This window comes from Morone saxatilis, unplaced genomic scaffold (genome assembly GCF_004916995.1).
Source record: "Morone saxatilis isolate NCDOM2014 unplaced genomic scaffold, NCSU_SB_2.0 Contig16, whole genome shotgun sequence".
Lineage (NCBI taxonomy): Eukaryota > Metazoa > Chordata > Actinopteri > Moronidae > Morone > Morone saxatilis.
The window spans coordinates 15,052,967-15,077,468 of record NW_023339718.1 but is presented as its reverse complement, the minus strand read 5'-3'; the positions used below and the strand labels follow the sequence as shown (position 1 = coordinate 15,077,468).

The window sequence follows — 24,502 nt, the reverse complement described above, 5'->3', positions numbered from 1 at the left end:
AAACTGTTCTTATTTGAATTCCAGTTGTGCAGCTATCCAAACACTGAAACAACCCAGGTAACGGGATGGAAACAAACACTCACTCGGGAAAAATGTCACTGGTTTTGGCCTACAGATATATTTATCCCTCTGTGTTTAAACAGGTTCTAATTGTAATAATATGTTCCCCTTTGTTGTCTCTTGCACAACTCCACTCAAGGAACAAACACTTCATTAATCGAGCAGACCACATTAGGTAGTCAGTAATGAGGTGAATGTTTGAAGAATAAAGCGATAATGACCCAAATGTTTAGTTCACACGTATATAATTATGCATTTATTGACAAGAATGATACAGGTCTGCTGTGGGACAAACAGAGGTCAAGCCAGCTAACAGATGGGCGTCTTCAGTTTACTTAGCAGACCTCCTAGTCCTCTTGTCCCACGAGAAGTTTGCTCCGTAGGATTTTACCCGGGGCTTTGAGCTCCTCTTCTCCGTTACGTCGTAGCTCCAACCTGAAGGACAAACATCAGAGTAAATGATGGGGGCGAGAACGTCACGTATATTCCCTTTGGATGAGTTCCAACCACAATGAGGTGTTTTGGAGACATCAACTGGCTGTGTGTATTCAGAACTGCACTAATCACTTTCATGGTGCAATAAACAGAGTAAGCCAGTTTCCTTTGCTTAGTTTCAACAAACTCTCCCAGATGGTTCGGTTCTCTGAGTGAAGGGAATTTTCTGTTAGACAGAAAACTACATCAACCGTGTTTTACATGAACTCACACGGGACCGATTTAAATGTTCTAATGATCAAAACTTTTCTCTGCAGCTTTTATTATGAGGCAAACACATTATCATCAGGTGTCTTTGTGAACATAAAGGGATTTTAAGAAGAGCTGTTTTTACTGCTATCACCTGATGTCAATCCTGGTTTGAAAGGTTTAATAAGGTGTTAATTAAACATTTAAAAAGAATAATGATATCGTCAATATTTGAAGAGTATAATTGTCTCGTTTGTCTTGTTTTTGATAAAAAATAAAAGCCTTCAGTTAGCATTCAGGATGGTGAAGTCCTCCAGTGATACTTATACTGATACTAGACTCTCTTTTAGATTGCATCAAAGAGCTCACGGATCCAGATGAAATCCAGTTACTCCTGCACCGACTGAATCACTCTCTGGTGCAGCCAGTGCAGCAAAACCAGCAACCACCTCACTATCAGCTTCACCATCCTCCAACAGTAACATACTACTACTGATAATAATGATTACATATCTTTACATACACTTAAATTGTGTTCTTTTAATGGTTTGTTTCATTACACTGAATTGATTGGCCATGAGTAGTGGAGGTATCACATTCACTGGTAAATTTTGTTTTATACAAAATACTTTTAATATCCCTTTTTTTTTTTTTTACCATTTTTCTCAGCAAAAGCAATGGCCTCTTCCTTGGAGGAGAAAGAGAGCATCATGTTGGATAGGGGATCACCACTGAAACACAGAAAACAGCTGTTAACCACACAATAGTCACAGAACTGGAGGCAAATATGACAACAAACATTTTCCAAGAAAAACTATTTACACAGAGTGGCTAAGGATATAGGATGTTGTACGTGGTACAGATTAAAAGGCTTTAAGGTTGATTTTGAGTTATATAAAACTAAAAACTAAACTTGGCTTCATATCAAACATCATTTGCTGAAAGTAATGCGACACACAACAGAGAAATGATCTGATTTCAGTTAATGTGCAGTAATTGGCAGGTACAGTTACGAGGTTCTTACGTGGAGGCCCAGCCCATCAGCGGGTTCTCCCAGCGCTCTCTGGTATCAAAGTCCATCTTCCACTTTTTGGTGCCGTTGACTCCTGACTGCATGCTCGTTTTAGCCGGCACAAAGATGTGAACTTTGCGCGTTTTGATGTGCTCCTCTGGGACCCCTGTCAGAGTGGTGATGTCCTGAGGGACAAACAGAAATAAATCACATCCTACTGTGAGAAACAGTCAATGTGGGTTTCAGATTAGAGAATAAAAGGAATTAAAACTATGGCTGTGGACAATGTGAACCTTCATCTACTGTAGCTATCATAATCAAGGTTGACCTCATTTGATCAAGCTTATTAACAATCCCATGTTACAAACCTGTTCATGCTGATGTGATGCAGTAAGAACTAAGTAATATAACTGGCCAATAAAGATGTTTACATCTACAATGAGTAATGAATCATTACAAAATATCTATCAAGTAAATGATTTGTGGAGAATTAAACACTGTAAGCTACAAAGCAAGGAACTTAGAAGAGGTTTCGACTGGATATCACAGACAACAGATAAATCACATCGGACAATGCTCCTCTCAACTGGCCCCTTACCAATAATCTAAACTAACTGATGTGTTTTTGGTTGCAGACCAGCCATTTCTTTTGTTTTTTTAGAACCATTCTGAGATATATGCTTTTGTGTTTGTGGAGAAAGGTCATCTGAAAGTTAGCTTGCAGGTGTTAAAAAATACAACTTCAAGCTCTGACAACATTTTCTCCGTGTCAAAAAAATGGGGTTAGGAAAATCTTCAGAGGCCTTAAAACGTACCAACTAGTTTATCTTTTATATTTTCATACCTCACATCAATCTGTAGAGATTTATTTTTCACTTTTAAATATCGAGGTCAAAATAAGCTCAAATACATCTACAGTGTCAGAAAAACAATAAAACAGGAAAAATTCAAGAAGTGAGCTCTTTTTATAGACACTGTAAAATAAACTCAAAAGTTTGGATTCTATTTTTATTGTTTCTGAGTGATGTTCACTCAGTGGGCATTTTTGTCTCTGCCAGCACGACTGTTACAACTACATATGAATCTTTCCTGAGCTTTAATCTGTCCAAATTTTAGCGTCATTTTTATTTTTTGATATATTGCTTGTAAATGTCCAACAGTGACCAGTGGGCTGAGTGCTTCTCTCAGGCAACCGTTTAAAATTTGTGTTTGATTTTAGTATGATAGATAACAGCGCTATAAAAACAAGAAGAAACCATAGCTCACATAATGAGAAAAATATAATAACCATCTTTATGCTGTTATTCCTCATACTCTTTGGACAGAGGTGGATGAAATTAATGCCTAATACTTGAGGTGATTTATTCCAGACCATCAGAAAGTAGGCCAGTGCGACAAGAGGAGGAGGAGGGGCCTCTGGGTGTACTAAATGCATATTCCTGAGCAACTGGAGCCCCTTCAAGCTCCTATCAAGGATCTGGTCCAATTCTTCAGGGAATTAGCAAACAAGCAATGGGAAGTCGGCGACAAAACACAGACGAACCTCCCAGCACGCAGGCACCAGCCACCCAAGACTGAAGGCTTTCCAGGGCGCTCTCCTTTCAATACAAGAATTTTACACATTTCAATGGCCATTACAACTTCAAAGAATCAAATTTTCATCATTGTCTGTCATCTGCCAGTTGATTTGTAGAAAGGGGGTCGTTTTGCATGAACTCCACACAAAAGCCCGCCTTTCCTTTGGCGAAGGAGCTTCCATTGGTATTTAAGCCTAGTAAATTACAGGTCCAACTGCTAAACTACTGCTCGTTTGAGTGAAACATCTTTTGCCATGCTCAGAGGCAAAACCAGTCTGAATTTAATCATAAACAAGATCTGCACATTGAAAAGATTGTTAAAATGAAAGGGAGAAGACGAACAAAGGGGGGGGGGGGACTTCACAAGTGCTTGGTAATTATTTCCGGCTGCCCTATCTACTTAACCTTAACAATTCCTTCTTGTCACAGAGAGGAAGAAAACATGTTCTCTTCACCCAAAGGGGGAAATGGTGGACGTTTCATGACACAATAACACACAAGACAGTGTGAGAGAGCACCAAAAAGAGATGGCAGGTTTTCTTTCATCTTGGAACCTGCAGCAGGTAATGTTAAATGTTAAAAAAATGTTGCTTTCTGCAGGATATACGTTTTTATTTTCAATGGATAATGTTCAAAAGATCAGTACTCCGAAAGCAAAAGGCAAGAAAAACTTCCTGTGAGTTTTGGGGAAAACACAAGAACCATTAAAATGCTTTGTACACGGTGAACCATAACACATTTGGAGCTGTGAATCGGGGGGGAGTTGAGGTAAATCAAATTTGCAGTCAGAAAACATTTAGCAGCTCTGTGGTCTCTGGTCTGTTCTGGGGGATAGATGCATGAAAATCCCTCTCCGAGACGCATTAGAAATTAGACCCTTGGGATTAGCAGGCCAGACTATGGTTACGCGTTTGTACGTTACATAAACCATAACTGACACATGAGGCCCATGTATGGTAAACTGGTGCAATAATTTGTCCAGATGTAGCAGACCTTAAATCACATCTTAGGCGTGGATGAGCACAAAAGGTCCTTCGTGAATGAGGGAGGATGTGTCGGAACAAAAGCTCTGCCAAATCACTGAAAACACTCTGCTCATTATCTGGCATTGTTTGCAAAAATACGAGTCTAGACTTCTATGATACTTGCATGCATTACACTGAAAGCTAGGAGGGTTATCGGCATAACAGACTCACCCACAATACCCGGATTCACAAAGGGAATGATTGTGGCTGGAATGTGGTGTGTTCCCAGGAAGACTAGAGAGGGCCATCACAAAAGGAAAACCCACACGGTGGGCACTTTTTCTTCTGCCATGTACAGGAAGCAAAATGAGAACTATCAAGTTTGACACTATTCACAGGGCCTTCATGGGGCCCTACAATACCTGGCTGGGCAGGCAGAATGCCGGGCTTAAGAAAGGGGGGAAAAAGGCTGGCAAAGTCTCCGTCACGTGAAAGCGTGTCGATATTTCTGACACCTCCAGGCTATGTGCCAAATAAAGAGCATAGGGGCTTGTCGCTGTGGGGCCGCTGGGCCCACCAGAATGCTCAATGCTGGTACCCCTAATGCTCCAACAGAGACCTGGGATGAAGGTTTCTGTGTAAACAAGATTCAAAGATCTCGATATGCTTAAGTGGTTAAAAACTGAAGGAAATAACGAGATATCAAAAGGGAAAAAGGAAAAAGAATAGCATAAAGAATAGTTTTCTTGGGGGTGAGCTGAGGTGTAAAAGTGTATTCAGATAAATGTAAATAAAAACGATCTTTTCCATCAAGTGTTCTTTGTTTTGTAAATAATCTCTGGTGCAGATCATAAAATCAAATATCATTTTTTATGTTGGCAAGATGTGATGTTCATCTTTCACTATCCTAACCTATAAGCAGTGGGATACCTATATGTCCCGTCACAAAGAAATGTGCTGATTTAAAGGAATATTCACTACCACTGATAGCTAAGCTCAGCATGAAGACCAGAAACAGCTAACTTGGCTCAACTCTAAATCTCCACTGCACATTTTATCTAATTTATTAAAACCAAAGTGTAAAAACAACAAGCTGGGGTTTTACAGGGATTTTCGTGTTGGCCTACTTCTTGTCGGGAGCGGTGACTTCCCGGAGACTTGTTGTCACAGTGGGTCTGTATTTCTGTAAGTCCAACAACCTGTATAGCTGCGTAAATCTCACACATGCTTGTCAAAAATACTGTAGCCATTTTTTTTCTGGTTCTGGCACAGGAGGATGGCGTTATTCTTAACCTCAAAACCTACAAAGTTCTGATTGGCTCCTGTTTTCAAACCAGGAAAGGAGTAGTCAATAAGAACACCAGACCAAATCATCCCTGAAAGACATTAGACAGATGGGCAGAAATCAGTCCAAGAGAAAAGCATCTTCCATACTTAATGTGTTCTTCGCAGCACTCTTAAACTGTCTTCCAGCCACTACGGCCCCGTATCATTTAGCACATCTTGTCAGTTTCAGATGATTTGCAGGTGAAAGCCCACATTTCCTGTGGTTAAAAGTGGTTTGCCAGTAAGAAAATCTATCTAAATAATAAAAATCAGACATCACTTTTGGATGCATCTTTGAGAAAATGATTAAGTAACCCTAACACAAATCACATGTGACCAATCAATTGCATGGGGAGTTTTGAATGGCGGTTCATACTGGGGTACTTGGAGCATCCTGGGGTTTGGCAAAATGTAGACGAGGACTTGAAAAGAGATGAGTTTTAAGGACCTTGTCTTCTGAACACATTACTGTTCATTCACTTAGTGAATTGAATACCCCTGTTGTTTTTATTCAATCACTTGATACTCCCTTTGTGCACATTTAGAAAAAGAGGATTATTTTAAATCTAAAATAAACCAAAAGAAATTCACATCTGTTCTTGAGATGATCCTGGACGGCTCAATTATTAGTTGTGAAAATGATCAACTCTCCAGTAGACGGTAGAGGTGGGACTGTGTGAGACATACCAGGGTTTTTCCTGCATAGAAGATTTCGAAGCAGCCGCCTCAATCCAATGAGCCCGCTGAGCAAGACTATTCTCTAGTCTGTAGTGTAGTTCAAACAATTAACTGACAAACCTGACAACTTCAGACACTGGGCTAGTTTGTGTATCATGTCTACACTTCTGTCCATACTCGCACGCTCCCTCTTTCTCGTCCAAATAACCGCTCTCTCTCTCTGGGGAGTAGCCAACAGTACGTTTAAACATTATTAAATAAATACTCTGCCAAACCACCATGTTTCAGAGCAAACTCCAGCTATGACCAAATCACACATCCTATTGCACACATTGCCTACAAGTGTCACTGTGCAGCGGCAGTAATAACAGTTACCTTGTGAACTCTCTCCAGGGGTCTGTCTGACCCTAAAGTCTGTTACTTGGATTCAGCAGACACTTAAACAACTTTCTCTAAAACACAAAGTAGTAACACTAGTTTTGACACTAAGTTTAAACTACAATTAATTGATGTTTCTTTATAATATCTGGTTTTAGTAGGTGCTGCAGCAGCCCCCCTTTATTTGATTTTGAACAACTTTGCTGTTTAATTGTGTAAAATAACACATTAATGTTGAACACGGCACCTTAATTTATTTTTTAATTAAATATGCTTTAACATGTTTTTCACGTACAATTAAAAAAACACCGAAAAGACATGGCTTGTAAAACGTGCTTGAGCCAGTTGAAGCAGACCAGAATGGCTGCTTTATATAACTGGAAACGTAATATCTTTGGACGATTTTCTGACATTTTATAGACAAACTAACATATCTATAAATCAAAAACATAATTAAAAGATTAATCGAAAATGAAAATAATCAGTAGTTGCTTACATGTGTCTTCTAATCCTGAAAAAATAGCCCAGATTCAGGGTCAAACTGTCCCAACACACTGATACTGGTGGTCCTAATTTTAAGACTTGTTAGGGTTTACAAATGTAAACTGTGGTACAGAGTGTATTTTCCTGTTAGTACCGTAACCAAACAGACAAACAAATAAACAAGTAAAGGATGTCTGTGCATGTCTCTCACAAAACATTTCTAGCGTCACTGCCACATTGTTTTGGGTAATGGTGGACACTGTGACAGCCATGACACGAGTACGGTCCAGTCTATCATAGCACAAACACCCGTATGCCAAAACTGCAGCTCGGCAGCCAGGAGGGGTCGTAAGGTCAGCCGAGCTGAATCATGTTGAGTCAGCGTGTGGTGAAAGCCCAAACACATCACCCTTAACCCCCCACTGTCCAGCCCACTCCCAGACCAAGAGCCTCACTCATCAGCCTCCGCCGGTTCCCACCTTCAGACGTCTTTGAAGTGGAGAAAGCGTGCCAATTACTGATTGGACATAGGGGGCGTTTCTAATAGAAACAAATATTATGTTGCTTGCTCATGTGTGGGAGTGGTTCAACACTGGAGAACGAGAAGCAGCTGGCATGAGGGTCATCTTGAATCTCGCATTACACATACCGGTGAGGATCGGAAGGAAAGGATGGAGGACGGGGTCATTTATGAATATGTCGGCTGCAGAGACGCTTGTTTGTCTCTGTGTGCTGTACGGCATCACAAACACACCCTTTTGAACGTTTTTTTAGAAATAAAATGCTTCTAAAAAACCCAAAAACTACTAATATAATTTATTAAGCAAAAATGCCAAACATTCTCAGATTTCAGCTTGTCAAATTTGAGGATGTGCTGCTAAGATCTGGACTGTTAGTCTTGTACAAAACAAGCAATATGACGTCCCCTTAAGCTATGGTACTTGATGTGAAGGGTGTTTGTTGCTATATTTTGTCATTTTATAATGTAAATGATTAATCGTAAAAAGAGAAAAGTCAAGGTGAATTTATAATGAAAATAACTACCAAATATTTTCTCATTTAGTTGTTTAATGTTTCTGTCTTTGGAATGTCAACAAATAGACAAACCATGTCCATCACATGTTCCCAAAGATCACATTGTAACATCACAAAATGTCTTGTTTCGCCAGTCAAAACCCAGAAAGATTGAGTATAATATCATACATGACCAGGAAAAATGAAAAGTATTTACGTTTGAGAAGCTGGAACCAGAGAATTTGTGGTGGTAAGACCATCCATTATCAAAGTTTCTGACAAATCAATAGACTAATTGTTCTAGTGCACATGAAATGTTGTGAAATTCAAAATGCAAGACAAATCATGTTGTGAATTATTATGTTAGCTTTTACTTGTTATGATGACAAATGGACAAAAACATTAGAAACCAGACTCATGATAGTGTAAGACACCAAAACTAGTTAAAAGAAGAGCTGCTAGCTTACGACGAAAGAATAAATGGCAGTGTAGACAAACAGAAGTAACAAGGCTTTTTTTTTATCCGCTCTGCAAACACAACACTTAACAGCTAGACACTTCCTAAAACTAGCCAGCGCTGACAGGGCTGAGGACTCCTCTTAAGAGGCTTAGTCTCTATGGAAGAGAGTGTTAATGAATGAAATACCATTTAGTGGATGATACATAATAAAGCCTCTTGTCTGGCACTCTTCAAAGACCAACATCCTCTGACCCACTACTCCAAAACTTGAGCCGCGAGATTTTTTGCATAAGCGCGCCGTATGAGAGGGCAACCAGACAAAACAGACTCTTAAGTTGTCTATGTGCAAAGGAGGGAGGAAGGGTGGGAGAGAAGGATGAGAGGGAGAGGAAGGGGGGTGGGGTGGTGAATGTGGTCTGCTCCACTGTAGGTCACTCTGTGTCTGAGGCTAGACAGGCTTAGAGAACATACACCCCTGTACTGCAGACTTAAACTGCTTGTGCTAAATATAACCCCATAGTTGGAATAGCTGGGTTTTTATTGGGATTCTGTGTCCTCGTTGTTGTGATTGTCTTGCAGTTTTTAAATGTGACAGCAAATAGCTGTTTGAGGTTGCAGTGGATGAGGGTACTTTGCCCAATGACACTCTCAAACACACATTAAGTTCTGCGGAAATGGAGTTCTCAAGCGGCACAAAGCAAACTGGTGTGTCTAACTGAATGGTGCTAACGGTGCACTGAGGTGATCTCGTGTTAACCAGCTTCCTTTGAGTGACCTCTGTATCGGGGAATTTTCGGACATCTTTGCGTGATAAATCTTGACTGACAGACTCAGGATCTTTCAATCTGATTTCAATTAAAGTCTTTCAAAACAACCAACAACCCGGCTTTAGACTCAACTACCTTACCATAATCAAACCCCACATCTTTTGTCCAGATGGGATGTTACTTGCCAAGCGAGCCCTGTGCTGTAATTTTGCAAGAAACCAAAGATTTCAAATTAGCAAACTCAACATGCCAAGCATAAATGGTCCTACCAATTTAATCCTCTCTTCCTCTCCCCGTCTTCCTCCCTCTTTCGCCCTCAATTCCCCACACTCTAATAACTGTCCTCCTCTGTCTCGTAAAACCCTAGTGCCTTTAGAGAACTCTATAACAAGGCTTCACAAGCGCTTTAAGATTATGGTGTTGTCTTTATGTGGAGAGAGGGAGCACACTTGGCCACCGCTGAGGCAGGAGTAGACGCTCAGACTCTCAGGCATAAGTGGGAGATATTCTATTATCGCATATCGAAGCTGGTGCTAAGGTTATAACCGCAGTTGTTTCTGCAAAAGGGCCAGAGAGTGAAGCGAAGGCCTAACTCTAATTGAGGGAGGTCGCAGACATTCCGTGTAAAGCTGTGTATCAGTGGCCAGCCAGCCGGACACTGGGAGCTGCCCAGCATGCTTAATCAAACAGTAATTACAAACAAAAGCAGGTCGGCATGGGCACTCTAGGGAACACTGGAACTCCATCACGCAGGTCTTTTTATTTGGCATTATTTGTTGAATTCAGACAATGCCTTCAAAGTCTTCGTTTGTGTGAGCTTTTAAATGCGAGGTTGTTAGTTAATCTGCAGATTAGGGTATTTATAATAATAGATAAAATGTTTGGTCCATAAAAAATAATACAAAATGCCCATCACAATTTACTGCCTTTGATGACGTCATCACAATGTGCGTTCCGTGTGTCCAAAAGCCAAACATACTCAGTTTACTATCCTTTTCACTGTAAAAAAAACTACTTTAAACCTGAAATTACCTTTTTTTTCTGGCCACTTGGGAGTGTGTAAACAAGCTGCAAACACAACACAGCTGGTTTCCGCTATAAGTTGACTTGGCAAACTTGCAACTCGCAAACACCTCCATCAGATACGGAGTAAGATTAGCCTTCATTTGGAGTTGGTTCTCTTTCCACATGGTGAATGTAAATCCAATATTAACTCTGGTTTCTGTCTCCAATAACTCCTGAGGGAAGTATCTGGCTCTTTAGCTGCTAAATGCTCCACCATGTTCACCAGCTACAGTCCTCTGTGTCTGTCTGCATTTGCTGCTGGACAGGTAACAGTAACAGTAACTTTGCAAGCCAGAAAACTACAAAATGAGCTGAAAACACTTGAGCTCAGAAGTCGGCTGGTAATTCTTTGTGGGTTTTTAATCGCTCAAGCACTTACATACGTCTTTTGAACCATTGTTATTATAAAAACACTGATTATAGCCACTCTAATGACTTGTCAATTATCAAAACAGTTGTTCTGTCTGCAGCTTCCAGTAAAAGTGTTCATAAATGCCATTAAAGATCCTCTTCACTGGATGAGTTCATATGTTTGACCTGCAGGAGAATCTTGCCCTTCATAGCCTAAATTTGCTTGTAATGGAGATGGCCAAACATACTGCAGGGACGCCAGTTCCTGTAAGGTTTGCATTTTTTGGACAGACGAGAACTAAGGACAAGATAATGAGTGTCACACAAACATTCAGACAGAGTTTTTGGAGTGCATTCAAAATATCATTTCCCCCGGCCAAAATGCAACCTCATCTAAATGAGGTTATTCAGAAATGTTCACTACAGAACGAGTGGCACACCACTTTCTCTCTGCTCGAGAGAGAGCGAGAGACATAAAGAGAGAGAAAGAGAGAGAGACAGCGTGCGAACCCAACATAACCTCTCAGTGGATCGAGACCTTTGTTTGATTGGTCTAACCAGAAAGCAATTCACACTTATTGACAGCCTGATGAATGACTAGCGTGCTGACATACGCTGAATGCCCAAAAGGGAGAGTGCTCTCATTGCCCTCTTCCATGTGAGACGGAGACCACTGTACTGTAAACAGCTGAGGGCCTCTCTTTTTGGCCTGTCTGGGTGAGCATTAGAGTACTTCCCGCCGTCGCCAGCAACAGTATGCCACAAAGGGACCTCTGTGGCCGACAACACTGAAGTGGCCACTGTCTTTTTCGTGAGTCTCAGGGTGTCTCACAAACTTTTTTCCATGCAAGCTTCTTTTCTTTCACCCCCTCCCCATTTTTTAGAGGCCCTTTTTTTCCTCTCCTCTGCTGTTCCTCTCAGTGGCCCCTACTGAGAGGACAGAGACAGACACTCCGCCCAGCCAAAGGTTTGTCTGCCAGTATGGTCAGCTTTGGTCTGGAACAAAAGCGCACTGACGCTGCCCACACACAGCAAATCCCCCCAAACAAGTCCACAACAGACTCCCACATTCCCCCCAAACTCCCTCTTTCTCCGTTATCTCCTTCGTCTTTAATGACAAAAGCATTCACTTCAAACGTCCTTCTTTGTTTTGTACAGTTGGTACGTTGCTAATCTTGGCCACTTCAAACGCATGTTTATTGCTGTTTAGGCTGTGCTGTAGCGCTAATGAAGAGAGGCACCAAAGACCATGTCTGACAAAACATAAACCTAAATACAGCTGTACCAGAAAAGGTAATTCTGAACAATGACTTCATAGTCACCCACTGACCTGTAAACTAGATTTGATTAAATATTTTTAAACTAAAACCTGCTCTTCGAGTGCTTTTGGACGTACGCGTGTGCCCAAGCCACACCAGCTGACAAGTGTAAGACCTCACAGAAAGTCATGAAACAAAGCCACAGAAGAAGTCTCCAACTGTTAGCATTTTAGCTTCATAGTAGGGCAGCAAGATATGATAAAAACATCATATTGCGATTATTTTTGACAGATATTGCAATTGCAACATTTTGCAATATTAGCGTGGGAATGATCGTTTTTGCATAACAAATGTAATTTTCACGAGAGAAACTATTAAAATCACGATGATTTAACATTTCAAAAACATTCAAAACATTTCAGTTTCCACATTTTGGATATTGCACTTGGCCATACTGCAATTTCGATAATATTTTGATTAACTACTTCATAGGGACTTTTTCATTCACATGTTTATATACAATTGGTAATGTAATTGTGTTTCTCTCATAAACATCAAGTATAAGAGAAACTGAGAAACCTGGTTCCCATAATCAGGGTAGGGGATTAGAGAAACTTCATTTTCTTGGAGAAATTGATACGATTTACCAGTAGGGTTGATTAATAAATGATGAATTGTTTAATGTATAAAATGCCAACAATTTCTCAGACCCCAAGATAATGTCTTCAAATTGACCCTAGACGCTAGTGACATACCTTCTGTTGGGGCTGAATGATTAAAAACATAAGCTTACTGGATATCTTTTCTTGAGGCTACATTAACCACTACTAGTACACAACAACTGTAGTAACACAACTGAATCCCTGACCGAACTGTCACTTATAGTCGAGTTGTAGGTTGTTTTTTACAGTAAGAATATCTTAGAACAAACATTAAACAATAAACATTTCTGGGGGACCCTTTCTACTGAGGCTGCCATGTTGAACCACCATGTTTGTACAGTAGCCCAGAACATACAAACCAAACACTCTCTAGATAGGGTCTTGCTTGTTTTTCACAACCGTATTGGCCATAAAATGTACAATATGGGTATACATCAATAAATGATCATATAACTTTTATGTTAACCTTTCAAAATAACAAAATAAAAATAAAAAATCAGAACTGGAGAGAATTTCTTCATTGAAAAAAGAGCAAAGGACGGCACTGAAGGCTTTTCTTGATGGAAAAATGCCGGTGATAAACGGTTCATCCACTCTCCTGAGTATTTTCTTAAATTGCCTACCAACAACTTCCCAGACGGTTCTGTGTAACAAACCATCTGGTGCAGTCAGGTTACTTTTATGTTGTTCCAAATGATCTTGCTTATTGAATTCAAAGTCAAGCTGATCTGAATTTCAGTGTCATATTGTAATACCAAACTCATTTTAGACCTAAACTCCATTTCCCCAAACTCTTCCGTTTTAACTTCTTTAACTTTAGAATAATTAATATCATCGAACATTACTATGAGAAGATTAATAGGAGCAGTGAGCACACAAAGAACTACCAATGATTTGCAGTTACCATCATTGTGTCACAAAAGCCTACTGTCTAATATAGGCTCATTTAGGCAGCAGATTAGGAGATTTTTTTTTTTTTTACAATTCCTCCAGAAAGTAATTGGAAGACAGTAGATCAGACAAACAACAATCAGTGTGTCACGTGGAGCAGGGAGGGAGCCTTACCAATTTCTCATCAACTGTAATAAGTTGCGTGTCTTGTCCTGGTTTCTCTGCCAGCCTCAATGTTGATGTGCTTGTAGACCTGCAAACCACGAGGTAGACATTACACGTGACGCAAACCCACCAAAGGCAGACAAGCAACAAAGACGTAGCTTACACGAACAAGTTACACTCTGCAAACACCGACTATCTCGGAGAAAACGGTGGGGCGAGGAGTGAAAAGGAAGCGACAAGGAGGGAATCCCCCCCGCCACCTATTAGTTCTGTCTGGTGAATTTCTGGCAGACTCTCGCTCTCATCCTAATGACAGGACGTGCTTAATGTTGGCTGTGGTCAACTGTCAGGCGAGGACTGTGTAGCTCTTTGTGAATGTGCAGCCGTGTCCCGTCACAAAACAGCAATGTGCCATCATGGCTGAGCCAGGGAAGGGCTATTCCAGATAATCATATTACACATTATGCTCAGTTAATCGTCATTTTACATTTATTCCAATTGCAGGATTTTTACACTTTACACTGCCCGTCATACTTCAATTAAAAGATAAGGTAATTCATTAATTGCTTAAATGAAGCCCTGCAGACGACGCTCACTTACAGAAACATTTATAATAGATGCAACTGCTTCATGAACAGAATAGATTCTACTTCTGATAAGTCAAGTAACTTGTAATTATTAATTGAAGTTGTTTATGGAGTAGGAACGTGTTAAGTTTCAGCTTCATAAATGAGAGTGGTTGTCTACTTTTTATTTCATGGTGTTATAAATTAAATGCTGCTTATCAGATGAAGTACATCATTTTACAAGGCCACTTATTATTAGTTATTAGTTCAACTATTGATCGGTCTTTTGCCTTATTCCATTATTTTGTTTCAAAAGCCAAAAAACTGTCTTAGCAATTAAAGCCGTCCATTTTTTATCATCAGTATCTTCACTAACTAGCTTAGGCCGTTAAAGTAATCACTGAATAATTTCATATTCACTTGGACCACGCCATGTTTATTTTGGTTAAGCAATGCAATCAACCCTGTCATCTATTATTTAATGACCTCATCTTGTACATGGTGAGGTCAGTGTCTAATTATAAAAGCAGAGACGGCCACTGTTTGCTTTGTGTAAAGAGAATGTCTTTAAACTGTGTCATTCTGTAAAGAAAAATAAAACCTAAAAGTGAATAAAAAAAGCATATAACATGCCTTTCTCCAACATGCACTGGATCACTGAAGTAAACTGAGTTTGAAAAACTGCCCTGCTTTAATGTTCACCATGTGAGGAACCTCTGTACATGAAGAATTTGGGCTTGAAATGTTAAATAATTGTTCTTTTTATTGTGTAATAAAAATTTAAAAGGACCATTCAATAGTGGCAGTCGGGCAAAAATCAACTGATTAGTAATATTCTTGAATAATGTTATTGTTATTGGTCTTTTTCCCCAATAAACAACACAAACTAATCTGATGATGTGGACTGCAAATAAAATAATTAGCAAAAATCAATGATAGTATCTACTACCATATCTTTATACCAAATGTTAGTGTATCTGACAGCTGTATGCCAACCCCACATAGTGCACTCTTATTCTGTACCTTTATATTCATGTAAAAGCAAAGATACCTCTTGTTGTCACTGACTCATCCACTGCAGCTGATTTGTGGGTGGTCGTCCTAACTATTGATTAAATAATGTCTATTTCACTGTACATTTTACTGTAATGTTTGTGAGATCAGACAAGATTAGATAAGACTATTGATCACTGTGGAAAAACGTTTAGGAGCAGCACAGAGAACAAGTCAAAAAAGAAGCAGATCAGACACCAACACACTTGTGCAAAGGACACAAAATAAGACTACTATGATCAGGTGCAACTCACCAGCTGCAGCACTATTATTTGTGCAGTAGTTCACAAAATGTAATGGATTTAATAAATAAGAATAACCTAGCAATAAATGCACGCTGGGTGCACATTATAAGAAGATAATAGACGGTGTCCAGTTTTGTAATATCTAATACAAACCTCATAATGCAGAGGCTTGTCTGTTAATGCAGGAAATGCACAGTGTCTAAACTTGATGAGGGGAGACTGTAATGTGCAGCCACCAGTAAGTGACTGCAAGGTTAGCTGTGGAGGGTCAGTCCGGTGGGTGAGCTCTGTTATTAAATAAAAGTTCCCATCTCGCCGAATATTAGTAATAATATGCAGCACATGTTTAATTGCGTTAGCTCTTAAACTGATTTCTAACTAGACTTGCTGGACCTACAATGATCTAATTAGCTGATAGCCGAGTGCTGTTAAGGAAGGACACGGGATAACATTGAGATTAGCTACTAGCCTGGTCGCTATAAAGACTAAATGTGCGAGCAAGAACGTAGTTAAGTGTGTAAACTCGTATATTAAGTCCAGTCAAAAGCGAAAACATTTTTAAAAATGCTTTATTTAAGTGCTTTATGCTTTCACGCTGGTTAGCTACTAGCCTGTGACTTGGCAGGCATACGGCCTCTCCTTGCTTCGTCTTCAGTTGAATATTTCACACAAAACGACTCACCAAATATATCAAAGGTATCACGGAAGAACATACAGCTCATAAACAATGAATACGGAATTACCTGATAGGATTCAGGACCAATTTAGACGCTGAATTGAGGACAGACAAACGTCCCAAGCCCAGAAGTGACATTGAGGACGCCATGATTGTTGTCAACAATGACGTACGGCGGCCGCGAAGGAACAAACAGTACGAGCGGGTGACGGAGACAGCTGGCAAAGAGATGGAGGACTTATGCCAGCGACTAAAATTACTGTGCAGGGATGTGTTACATACTGAGAGACATGTCCGGACACATCTAGAGTCTATTTACGCCGCTGATGTTTGTTTCATGTCACAAATAACGACGATGATGGTGTTAATGGAGAGAAACTCAGCGCATCCACAGGAACTCGCCTTTGGCAAAGGAACTGCTCCATACTCCTAGAAGATTATCTTTCCCTTCTTGTTTTTCGCTTTCTTCCGTTTTGATAAGATTATCAGTATCGGGTGTACTATGTAAGCCTGGCTATCAAATTCACTCAACTAGGGTTTAAATATGACTCAGAGGTTTATTAAACTTCATTTTTGACCTAAACTTGATGCTTTCCCATATTGTTATATGCCTGTTTAAATGGTTTTGAATAGTTTAATTAAGGGTTCACAGTATCACGGTTTATAGAGGGACTGAAACACTATTATTTACTAACTAAACATAATACAGTATTCATTCAGTGTTTCATTTGAACATACACAATTAGAAAAGGGCATCATGGATAAAGTCCATTTATCAGGGCATATGTAATATTGATATGTATCATGATATAGTTAAAGTTTCTGATATATCAGTTCACAAACTCTAAATGGATAGCTAAGAGGAATGTTGCAGAAGGTGCAGAAGTCATATAAAAATCCCCTGTTCACATTAGCCTAACACCCACCCCCCCCACCCCTCAAAGGATTGATTCCACTGTATAAACACATTTGTAAAATCTCTGATTGTAGATAAATGTATCTCATCTTACAGTAGATGGTAGACTATATATCATCGCACTGCCTGACCCTATACTGTGTATATATCCGAAGATTTGACTTAGGTCCACTTCTCCTTTGAATTAAACACTGAGATTTGATACGTTTAACTACACGTTAATCATAAATCAAAAATACAGCAGAGTCAGAAAAAGTATAAGGAAAAAAACTTTTATTGTTTCACTCTTCATATCTGTACAAATACCATCAAACTTTGTATGTACATATGACATTTACATAAAAAATACAAAACTATATATTCATAACAGAATTTTGTATTTCTCTTGTGATGTTTGAAAATAAAAATGCATTCTGAGAAGAAAAAACAAAAAAGAAACAAAGTGATGAAGACTGATATAGTGTCGAGTACTGCAGTACGTTAGTCCTATTGTAGCTCTGCGAGAGCAATATGGAGCACATTGGCAAGAAGACAGCACACAAATGTTAATGGCACATTGTTTCCAAAATAATCAAGTATCGTCCAAAACTTACTTCTGCTCTAATGTGGTGAGACAAAAAATAAACACTATTGAATCATTTCTAGTTGTCGTCTCCATGTGGAATCAAATCTAAAGGGCTAAAACTGAAGAGGAACCAAAAAAAACAAGAAAAGAAAAACAAATGGCTCTTTTTTTTCTCTTCCATTTCATCACTGCTGTGTTGCAACTTTTACAATGCTCTTTTGCAAAACCATTGAGAGAATCCCTTTGGTCAGTTATTATGAGTTGTAAACAAACCAGAAACACTTCTGTACATAAAATGATTGATATATTCCCAATAAATAAACACACAGCCTAAACATGCATTTACGTATATGTGACATAAACATCTGTGATAGAGATTTGACAGAAACAAGCAGATTTTTACAGCTCAGGGAATGCAATTTACAGCTTGTAGAGGACTTATACTTACACGGTAATATGACAAATAAATAACACTGCTTCTCTTTGGACAAATATATTTCTTCATGATAAAAAAAAAGAAAGTAAAAGAGACAACAACAAAAAGGGGGGAAATGAGTGGTAACACAATATATCATGGTAGATAGTAAGCCTGACATTGTAAATGTATAAATTATAAAACACAAAAAAGTATAAATAAACATCTAACAGACTGAACTATATGTATACTTCCTTTTTCTTTAAAAAATAAATAAGCATACACATAATGTACAGTATGGACATGATTCCTTGCCCTAGGACTGTTCCTCTAGTGATGAGCGCCTATCCATCCAGTATAGAAGATATATGGACATAGGCCATGTAGTCTGAGTCCTCATCTTCCTCATCCTCCTCCTGGTCTTCTGTAATGGCTATGTGGGAGAATATACGGTAGCTGTTGTATGAATATGGACCACAACAGCGCAGAATATCACTCAATGTTTTTTTTTTAAAAATAGCTCACAGCAAAGCCACTAGCACACAGCCTCCCTATTGTGTATGTGTGTCTGTGTGTATGTTTGTGTGTACGCATCTGTGTGTGTGTCTGTGTGTGTGTGTGTGTGTGAGGAAGCGTCTGTGTGACTTGGCATCAACAATTACTGTGGCGTCCCCAATTATGCAACTGGCATTTACATAATCTAGCAAGTCAGGACTGCAACAAGTGAAAAAAAGTGGGATGATGGAAAAGAGGGATGGTTGGGAGGTTGGAAGGGGGGCCACAAGGTGGGATAGAGGGGGGTGAGGCTGGGTGGAGGGAATAGGGGCACTGATGGTTCCAGTGGCTCGGGTCTCTTTTGGGCAGATTCCTGAAAGCAGACACACATAACACAGAAAAGTGCTCTTGTGTTCTCGGATTTTCTTTGCTCTGATTGTTATTTTAGTTTCTGGCTCAAACGTACAGGGAGGGAGGACTCTGTGTCACAGCCTGGCCTTAGCAAGCAGGTCAGAGATCTTCAACACAGTTCTGAGGTATTTTCTTTTTTACAGAAGAGATTTACATCGGACACGTAAAAAAAAAAAGGTTAAAAAAAAGCACACAAGCGAGAGCAAGAGTGACAATACAAAAAAGAAAAAAAAACAGGCAGTCCCTCATCAATCCAAATGGATTTGTAATTACTGATACATATTCTGGTAGACAACACGTTCACTGGAAACAGGACGAACAATAAAAGTTAGCTAATAAATGTTAACTTTTTCCTAATGATGAGATGAGGAGTGAGAGAGCGGGGTTCTACAAGCTTCTTGTATGCTTATCCTGCACACTGTGAAGTAACACATTTATATTTAGCTCATGAGGTGATCATAAAGTTGGTCCCTTTGATTCCATTGCATACCTTAGACACATCACATTAAGGTACTCAGTCAGGAGAAAGAAACTAACAAGGAGACACTCTTCTTGGAATGTAAATTTGATACTTCCTTGAGGCTATTGTTCAATTTGACGGTTTACGCACAGATTTGTGAGCAAGATAAATGGCTTTACAGGTAAGTAGTCTACATGGATATCAGCGTTAAAAATCCATCCTCCTTAACACTAACATGGCACCAATGTTACAATCACCTTATGCACATCATTTGAGTAAAAGTATTCTGTTCTTATTGACATGTTGGCAGTATGGTGTATGTCACAAGAGGCAGTGCATTTTGAATTGATTGATTACAGCCAAAAGCAACAAAAAGAAAAAATAATACAAAAACACAAATATATCGTTAACTTGAAATTAGCAATGTGACCATGAAATTTACAAGCTGTAAAGATATGACCACTGTCATAAAAATAAAACATTACTGATTTAAGAAAAGAAAACTGCATGAGATTTAAGGCAACCTGCTCCTGCAGGTCACTAGCATGACCATAAACTTAGCAAGACTTTTAAATATCAGGATTGTTCCACTGCAAACAAAATTAGTCTCCTTTATCATCTGGTTTAGTTTAATGGAGTTAGCTTTCCCAGACACTTAGATAGAGACTGCTGATATATATTGATGCTTTTTCATTCGCTTTTCTGTTATTTTGTTTTGCAGAAGAATTGAAAAAAGTCAAATAAAAAAACAAAAAACAACAAGAACACAAGAACAAAAGCCAGCGACAAAGACAACGTCATGCAAGTTCTTCTATTCCCAAGTCCTTTCTGCTTGCTTAAGCTGTGCTTGGTGGTGTGGCTGGGGTGGGAGTTTGGGGAAAGTTGGGATGGGGGGCACGTTCAGGGGAGGTTTTTGTTGGGGAAGCAACATGGAATATTGTCTTTTGCTTGGAGAGGGAGCAGGGTGTTTTGTTTCAATTTTTTTCATATTTTGCTTTTGTTGTTTACTTACAGTTGCAAGATCCCGAGTGCTTGACTTCCAGCAGCACCCCCAAAGAACAAGCAGCTTGCTTCATGGCACATTCACTGGGATATGTGGTGTTGTCGCTGGCACACACCGCCTCATCCGTCCTGCTCTCCGGACAGGTCTCATCACACAGTGAGCAGCGGCCCCGGCTCATCCGAGCATCCCACAGACACTTCTTCCCTGCGCTGCATTGGATGTCCTCACACGACTTGGCCTCTAGAAGGAGAAGGAAAGAAATCAGCACAGGGGAAATCTTTGATTAGATGGATTATCATGAATGCTTTTCAAGCAGGATCAGATGGCTTCTGAGTTTTTGGAGAACTAAGCTGGGAACATGAATCCATATTATGGTGTAAGGTCTTGTGGCTGGGAATAAAAAGTAATGTTTTAATTAACATTTTTAAAGCTACATGACTTGGATTGACTGCTTTCTGGATACAAATCCATATTAACTTGAAGCAAGTCTTCATGGCCCCCAGCACTCCCCTATTTCCTTCTCTTTCTCCCTCCCCCCTCTCCTTCCCCCTTTTCCCATATGGGATAGTGCTGCCAACATCAGGAAATAATAAGATGTCTATCATTTCTTGAGCAAACACAAGCAACTACCAAACACACTCTCTCTCTCTAAGACCCCCTCCTTAGTGGAATGTTGGCAAAAATGAACAGTGAATAACTGCAGAGCTGGCCAGGAAGAAAATGCACTCAAACAATATTCAGAGTCAGTGGCTGGAGGCGCTTGCAGAGAGTAAAGTCTCACACTCTCACGTTTCTAGCAGCAGACTTACTGATGCATTTTCCCTCATATGCCACTCCAATAGATCTGCCGAGGAGACATGTAGCTCTTCTCAGGTGACATGCGCTGGCATAGACGATCCCGTCGTTTCCACACAGGTACTGCTCAGGCGACGTCACCTCGGGGCAAATCCGATTACACGTCACACAATATGCGTTATTCGTTTGGTCCACAACGCATGTCGAGCTGCCAGGGCACAAGACGTCACGGCACGTTTCTGTCCAGACAAAGACATCGAAGGATTTTTGAACATAGAACAAACTAAGAACAAACAGCTGGATTCTTGGCACAAGGAGCTTTTGAGAAATGTTGAATCTCACAAGATTTAGAAAAATATTGACTTACTCTTGCACTTTCCCTGGTACTGCACGTCCAGGTCGGGGTGGCCTTTGCATTTAGCCTTCAGCAGTGCGCATTCGTCTTTGTAGGTCTTTCCATCGGAGCCACAGACCGGTCCCTTCCAGGTGATGTTGGAGCAGTCTGGTGCGCACACGCAGCGCGGCTTACTCCTTCTGTTCATCTTGCACCTCTTCCCGGGCCCACAGTCAACATTATCGCAGGTTTCTAAAATAAAAGATCTGTGTTATGTGATGCTGGTGGGGATTTTGGCCCTGTGCGTAAAATTACTCTAACTCATAAAGTACTCACTAAAGGATAATTTACGCACGCTGTTGTGCGTAAACCAGGTCATCGCTAGGATTTATTAAACGAAATGACTGATGATGTGTATTTTGAGAAAACGAAGGGAAATGAGTGCACCTCCACCTTTGCAAGGTATGCAATTGGGGGCTCCGCCATTGAAGATCATCCACCTAAAGAGCGTGCTGTTGGGGACGTCCTCCTCAGTCCAGGACGTCCCCAGTCTTCCGCTCCGACAGCACTCCTCCCTGCTCATCCCGGGCATGTAGAGCACCTGGCACCTCCCGTTCTTCCCCTGCTGCAACCAGCAGTTCCCAGCTGTAAACAGACAAACAAAAAAAGCTCGAATGTCGCATGTTGAACGTCTGAAACCGCTGACCCAGACGCACTAGACACACGCAGCCCGTATTATCCTAGACGCTCCCTCCCTCCCTTTCGCCCTCCCGGCAGTATTTTGTCTGATTTTTTTTTTTTTTTTTGCGAGACTGTTAACACTTGCCTATCCCTTCTGTGACTGACAGCCCTTACAATGCAGCCACAAACCAAAGAAGTAGGAAGAATCTTTGGAGGGGGGAGTTATTCTTTATTCCTAGAGCCCCCTTGTTATCACTGGACAGAAAGTGGAGCGTCTAGACAGTGTTAATAGCAGCCAATCTCCTTCAGAAAACCACGGTCTTTAGCTAAACACACCACCGTCTCCTACGCTTCAGAACAATATCCCAGACATGTAGCCACCAGACAAGGTCTTGCTTATTAACAAACCAGTGTAAAGTTTATTTTCAACATAAAAAAAACGAGTATAATTGTCCTGATGTCTATGGCACAAAAATATCCCTCGATCCAGACAACAGCAGGATGTCTAAACCGACACAGACACACATGACATTAAGTGTTCAAGAACTGCAGTGTTTCTTAAATTGAAGACAGATTTCTATTTGAACTATAAGCTCCCACACACAAAATGGTAGATGCAAAAAGTCTCCAATTTAAAAAAAAAACATTTTTTATCATAAACAAAGACATTTTGAACACAATGCGGGGAATATATGAAAAACACGCCCTTAAACTCCCAGTGGATATTCTGAAGTTTGTTACAGCAACATCGTGAGACGCTAAACGCTCATGCAAAAGTATCAGAATGTGCTCAGGTATTATGGAAAGCTGCGGCTGCCACCAGCACGGCGTGGCGGCTCCAAGTGTGCGCGCCTGGCGAGGGCTGCAAAACTTGACATATAGTCTCACTTTGAAGTGTCCCATATGGCACCTGTTTTATGGACGCTTTACGCATGCACTGTCCGATGCAGAGAGAGTTTTATCAGCGGGGGAAAAAAGGGAAACTCACTTTGAAAAGTTTCTCGGTTGCAGCAAGTATTCGACACTCGGGCGCGTTTTGTTGGCTGACAGCAGTCGAAGTTTTTCAAAAACGGAAAGAATAGAATAAAACTGATGAAGAGAGCCTTACCTTGAACTTTTTGATGTTCCATGAGGTGACAAAGCCATAGGAACAAGAGAAACATGCCCGGGTGAAGGTGGTGTTTCAGCATCCTAAACATGATGGAGAGGCAAAGTGAACTACGTATTTGACACAGGCAGCGCAAAAGTAATCTGCTTACGGTGGCAGTGTTGAATAAGTGTCAGTCTGAGAATGCAGCCTCTCTTTTTAAATCTATAAGGGGTCTCGGGTTGACTGTCTCTGGTGGGCGGTCTCCTCTTCTGTGGGGGTGGGGAGATTTTTTTTCTTACCAAACTTCTTTCAATCCCAGTCAGGTGACAAGCAACGTTACAAGCAACTTTCTCTTGCCACAATAATCAAAGGACATTAAAAATGTGTCTTAATTTGTTATTAAACACCAGACTTAAGGGTTGAGCTGCTTTGCAATCCAAGAAAAGCAAACCCAGCAGATGAGACATAACGTGGCCGCTGATATCAGTTAGGTTTTGATGGAGAATACTGATATTAATGTTTAATTGGAATCGTTTTAGTTTTCTCGTCGCATTATATCAGTGTGAGGCGGACAGCTGGCATGGCTTGGGTATGTATGTATGTCTTTAAATAAATAAATAAATAAATAATAATAATAATAATAATAATAATAATAATAATAATAATAATGAAGGTTTATTGTTACTTATATATCAAGGCCCCTTATATTACGTTATTATCAAAAGACAAGGCCCACAGCAACAACCCCATCCGGAGAATCCATCAGTTCCTTCAAAGTTAAGTACTAACTTTGAAACTGATATTTTTATCCACCAACTGCAGACAAAAAGTGTAAAATCTTTTGAATGAGAGTTGCCTTTGAATATATCCGAGCCAAAAGACATATAGAATTTCAATAGTATTCGCAAGCCGCCATCTACATATTAGAACAGACAGTTGTTGGCATCTCCCGTTCAGCTTTAAATTATAATCAAAACCTGTTCCGAACAGGGCTCAGAAC

The 24,502-nt window shown here is 40.1% G+C and overlaps 2 protein-coding genes across 3 annotated transcripts; both read right to left on the bottom strand.

The window, feature by feature from the left end:
* Positions 1-288: 288 nt before the first annotated feature.
* ndufs4 (NADH:ubiquinone oxidoreductase subunit S4) lies at positions 289-16,558 on the bottom strand. Its single transcript, XM_035658428.1, has 5 exons — positions 16,405-16,558; positions 13,807-13,885; positions 1,769-1,941; positions 1,402-1,475; positions 289-495 (listed from the first exon to the last, which is right to left on the bottom strand). The coding sequence occupies exons 1-5, from the start codon at positions 16,485-16,487 to the stop codon at positions 392-394; spliced, it is 513 nt and encodes a 170-aa protein (XP_035514321.1). The 5' UTR covers positions 16,488-16,558; the 3' UTR covers positions 289-391.
* Positions 16,559-17,509: 951 nt separating this feature from the next.
* fsta (follistatin a) lies at positions 17,510-23,731 on the bottom strand. Of its 2 annotated transcripts, none has more exons than XM_035658426.1 (6): positions 23,521-23,731; positions 22,179-22,376; positions 21,765-21,983; positions 21,412-21,636; positions 20,612-20,842; positions 17,510-18,666 (listed from the first exon to the last, which is right to left on the bottom strand). In XM_035658426.1, the coding sequence occupies exons 1-6, from the start codon at positions 23,609-23,611 to the stop codon at positions 18,578-18,580; spliced, it is 1,053 nt and encodes a 350-aa protein (XP_035514319.1). In that variant the 5' UTR covers positions 23,612-23,731; the 3' UTR covers positions 17,510-18,577. The 2 variants fall into 2 exon arrangements, with proteins under 2 accessions (XP_035514319.1, XP_035514320.1); XM_035658427.1 differs by having other exon boundaries at positions 22,185-22,376; positions 23,521-23,729.
* Positions 23,732-24,502: the final 771 nt, after the last annotated feature.

Coding starts and splice junctions, on each gene's coding strand:
- ndufs4 (XM_035658428.1), bottom strand. CDS start 16,487: ATGGCGTCCTCAATGTCACTTCTGGGCTTGGGACGTTTGTCTGTCCTC. Junction 13,886..16,404: donor TTGGTCCTGAATCCTATCAG/GTAATTCCGTAT, acceptor CGTGGTTTGCAG/GTCTACAAGCACATCAACAT. Junction 1,942..13,806: donor TTACAGTTGATGAGAAATTG/GTAAGGCTCCCT, acceptor TTTGTCCCTCAG/GACATCACCACTCTGACAGG.
- fsta (XM_035658426.1), bottom strand. CDS start 23,611: ATGTTTAGGATGCTGAAACACCACCTTCACCCGGGCATGTTTCTCTTG. Junction 21,637..21,764: donor GTACCAGGGAAAGTGCAAGA/GTAAGTCAATAT, acceptor TTGTCTGGACAG/AAACGTGCCGTGACGTCTTG. Junction 18,667..20,611: donor GCACTCGGGATCTTGCAACT/GTAAGTAAACAA, acceptor TCTCCCACATAG/CCATTACAGAAGACCAGGAG.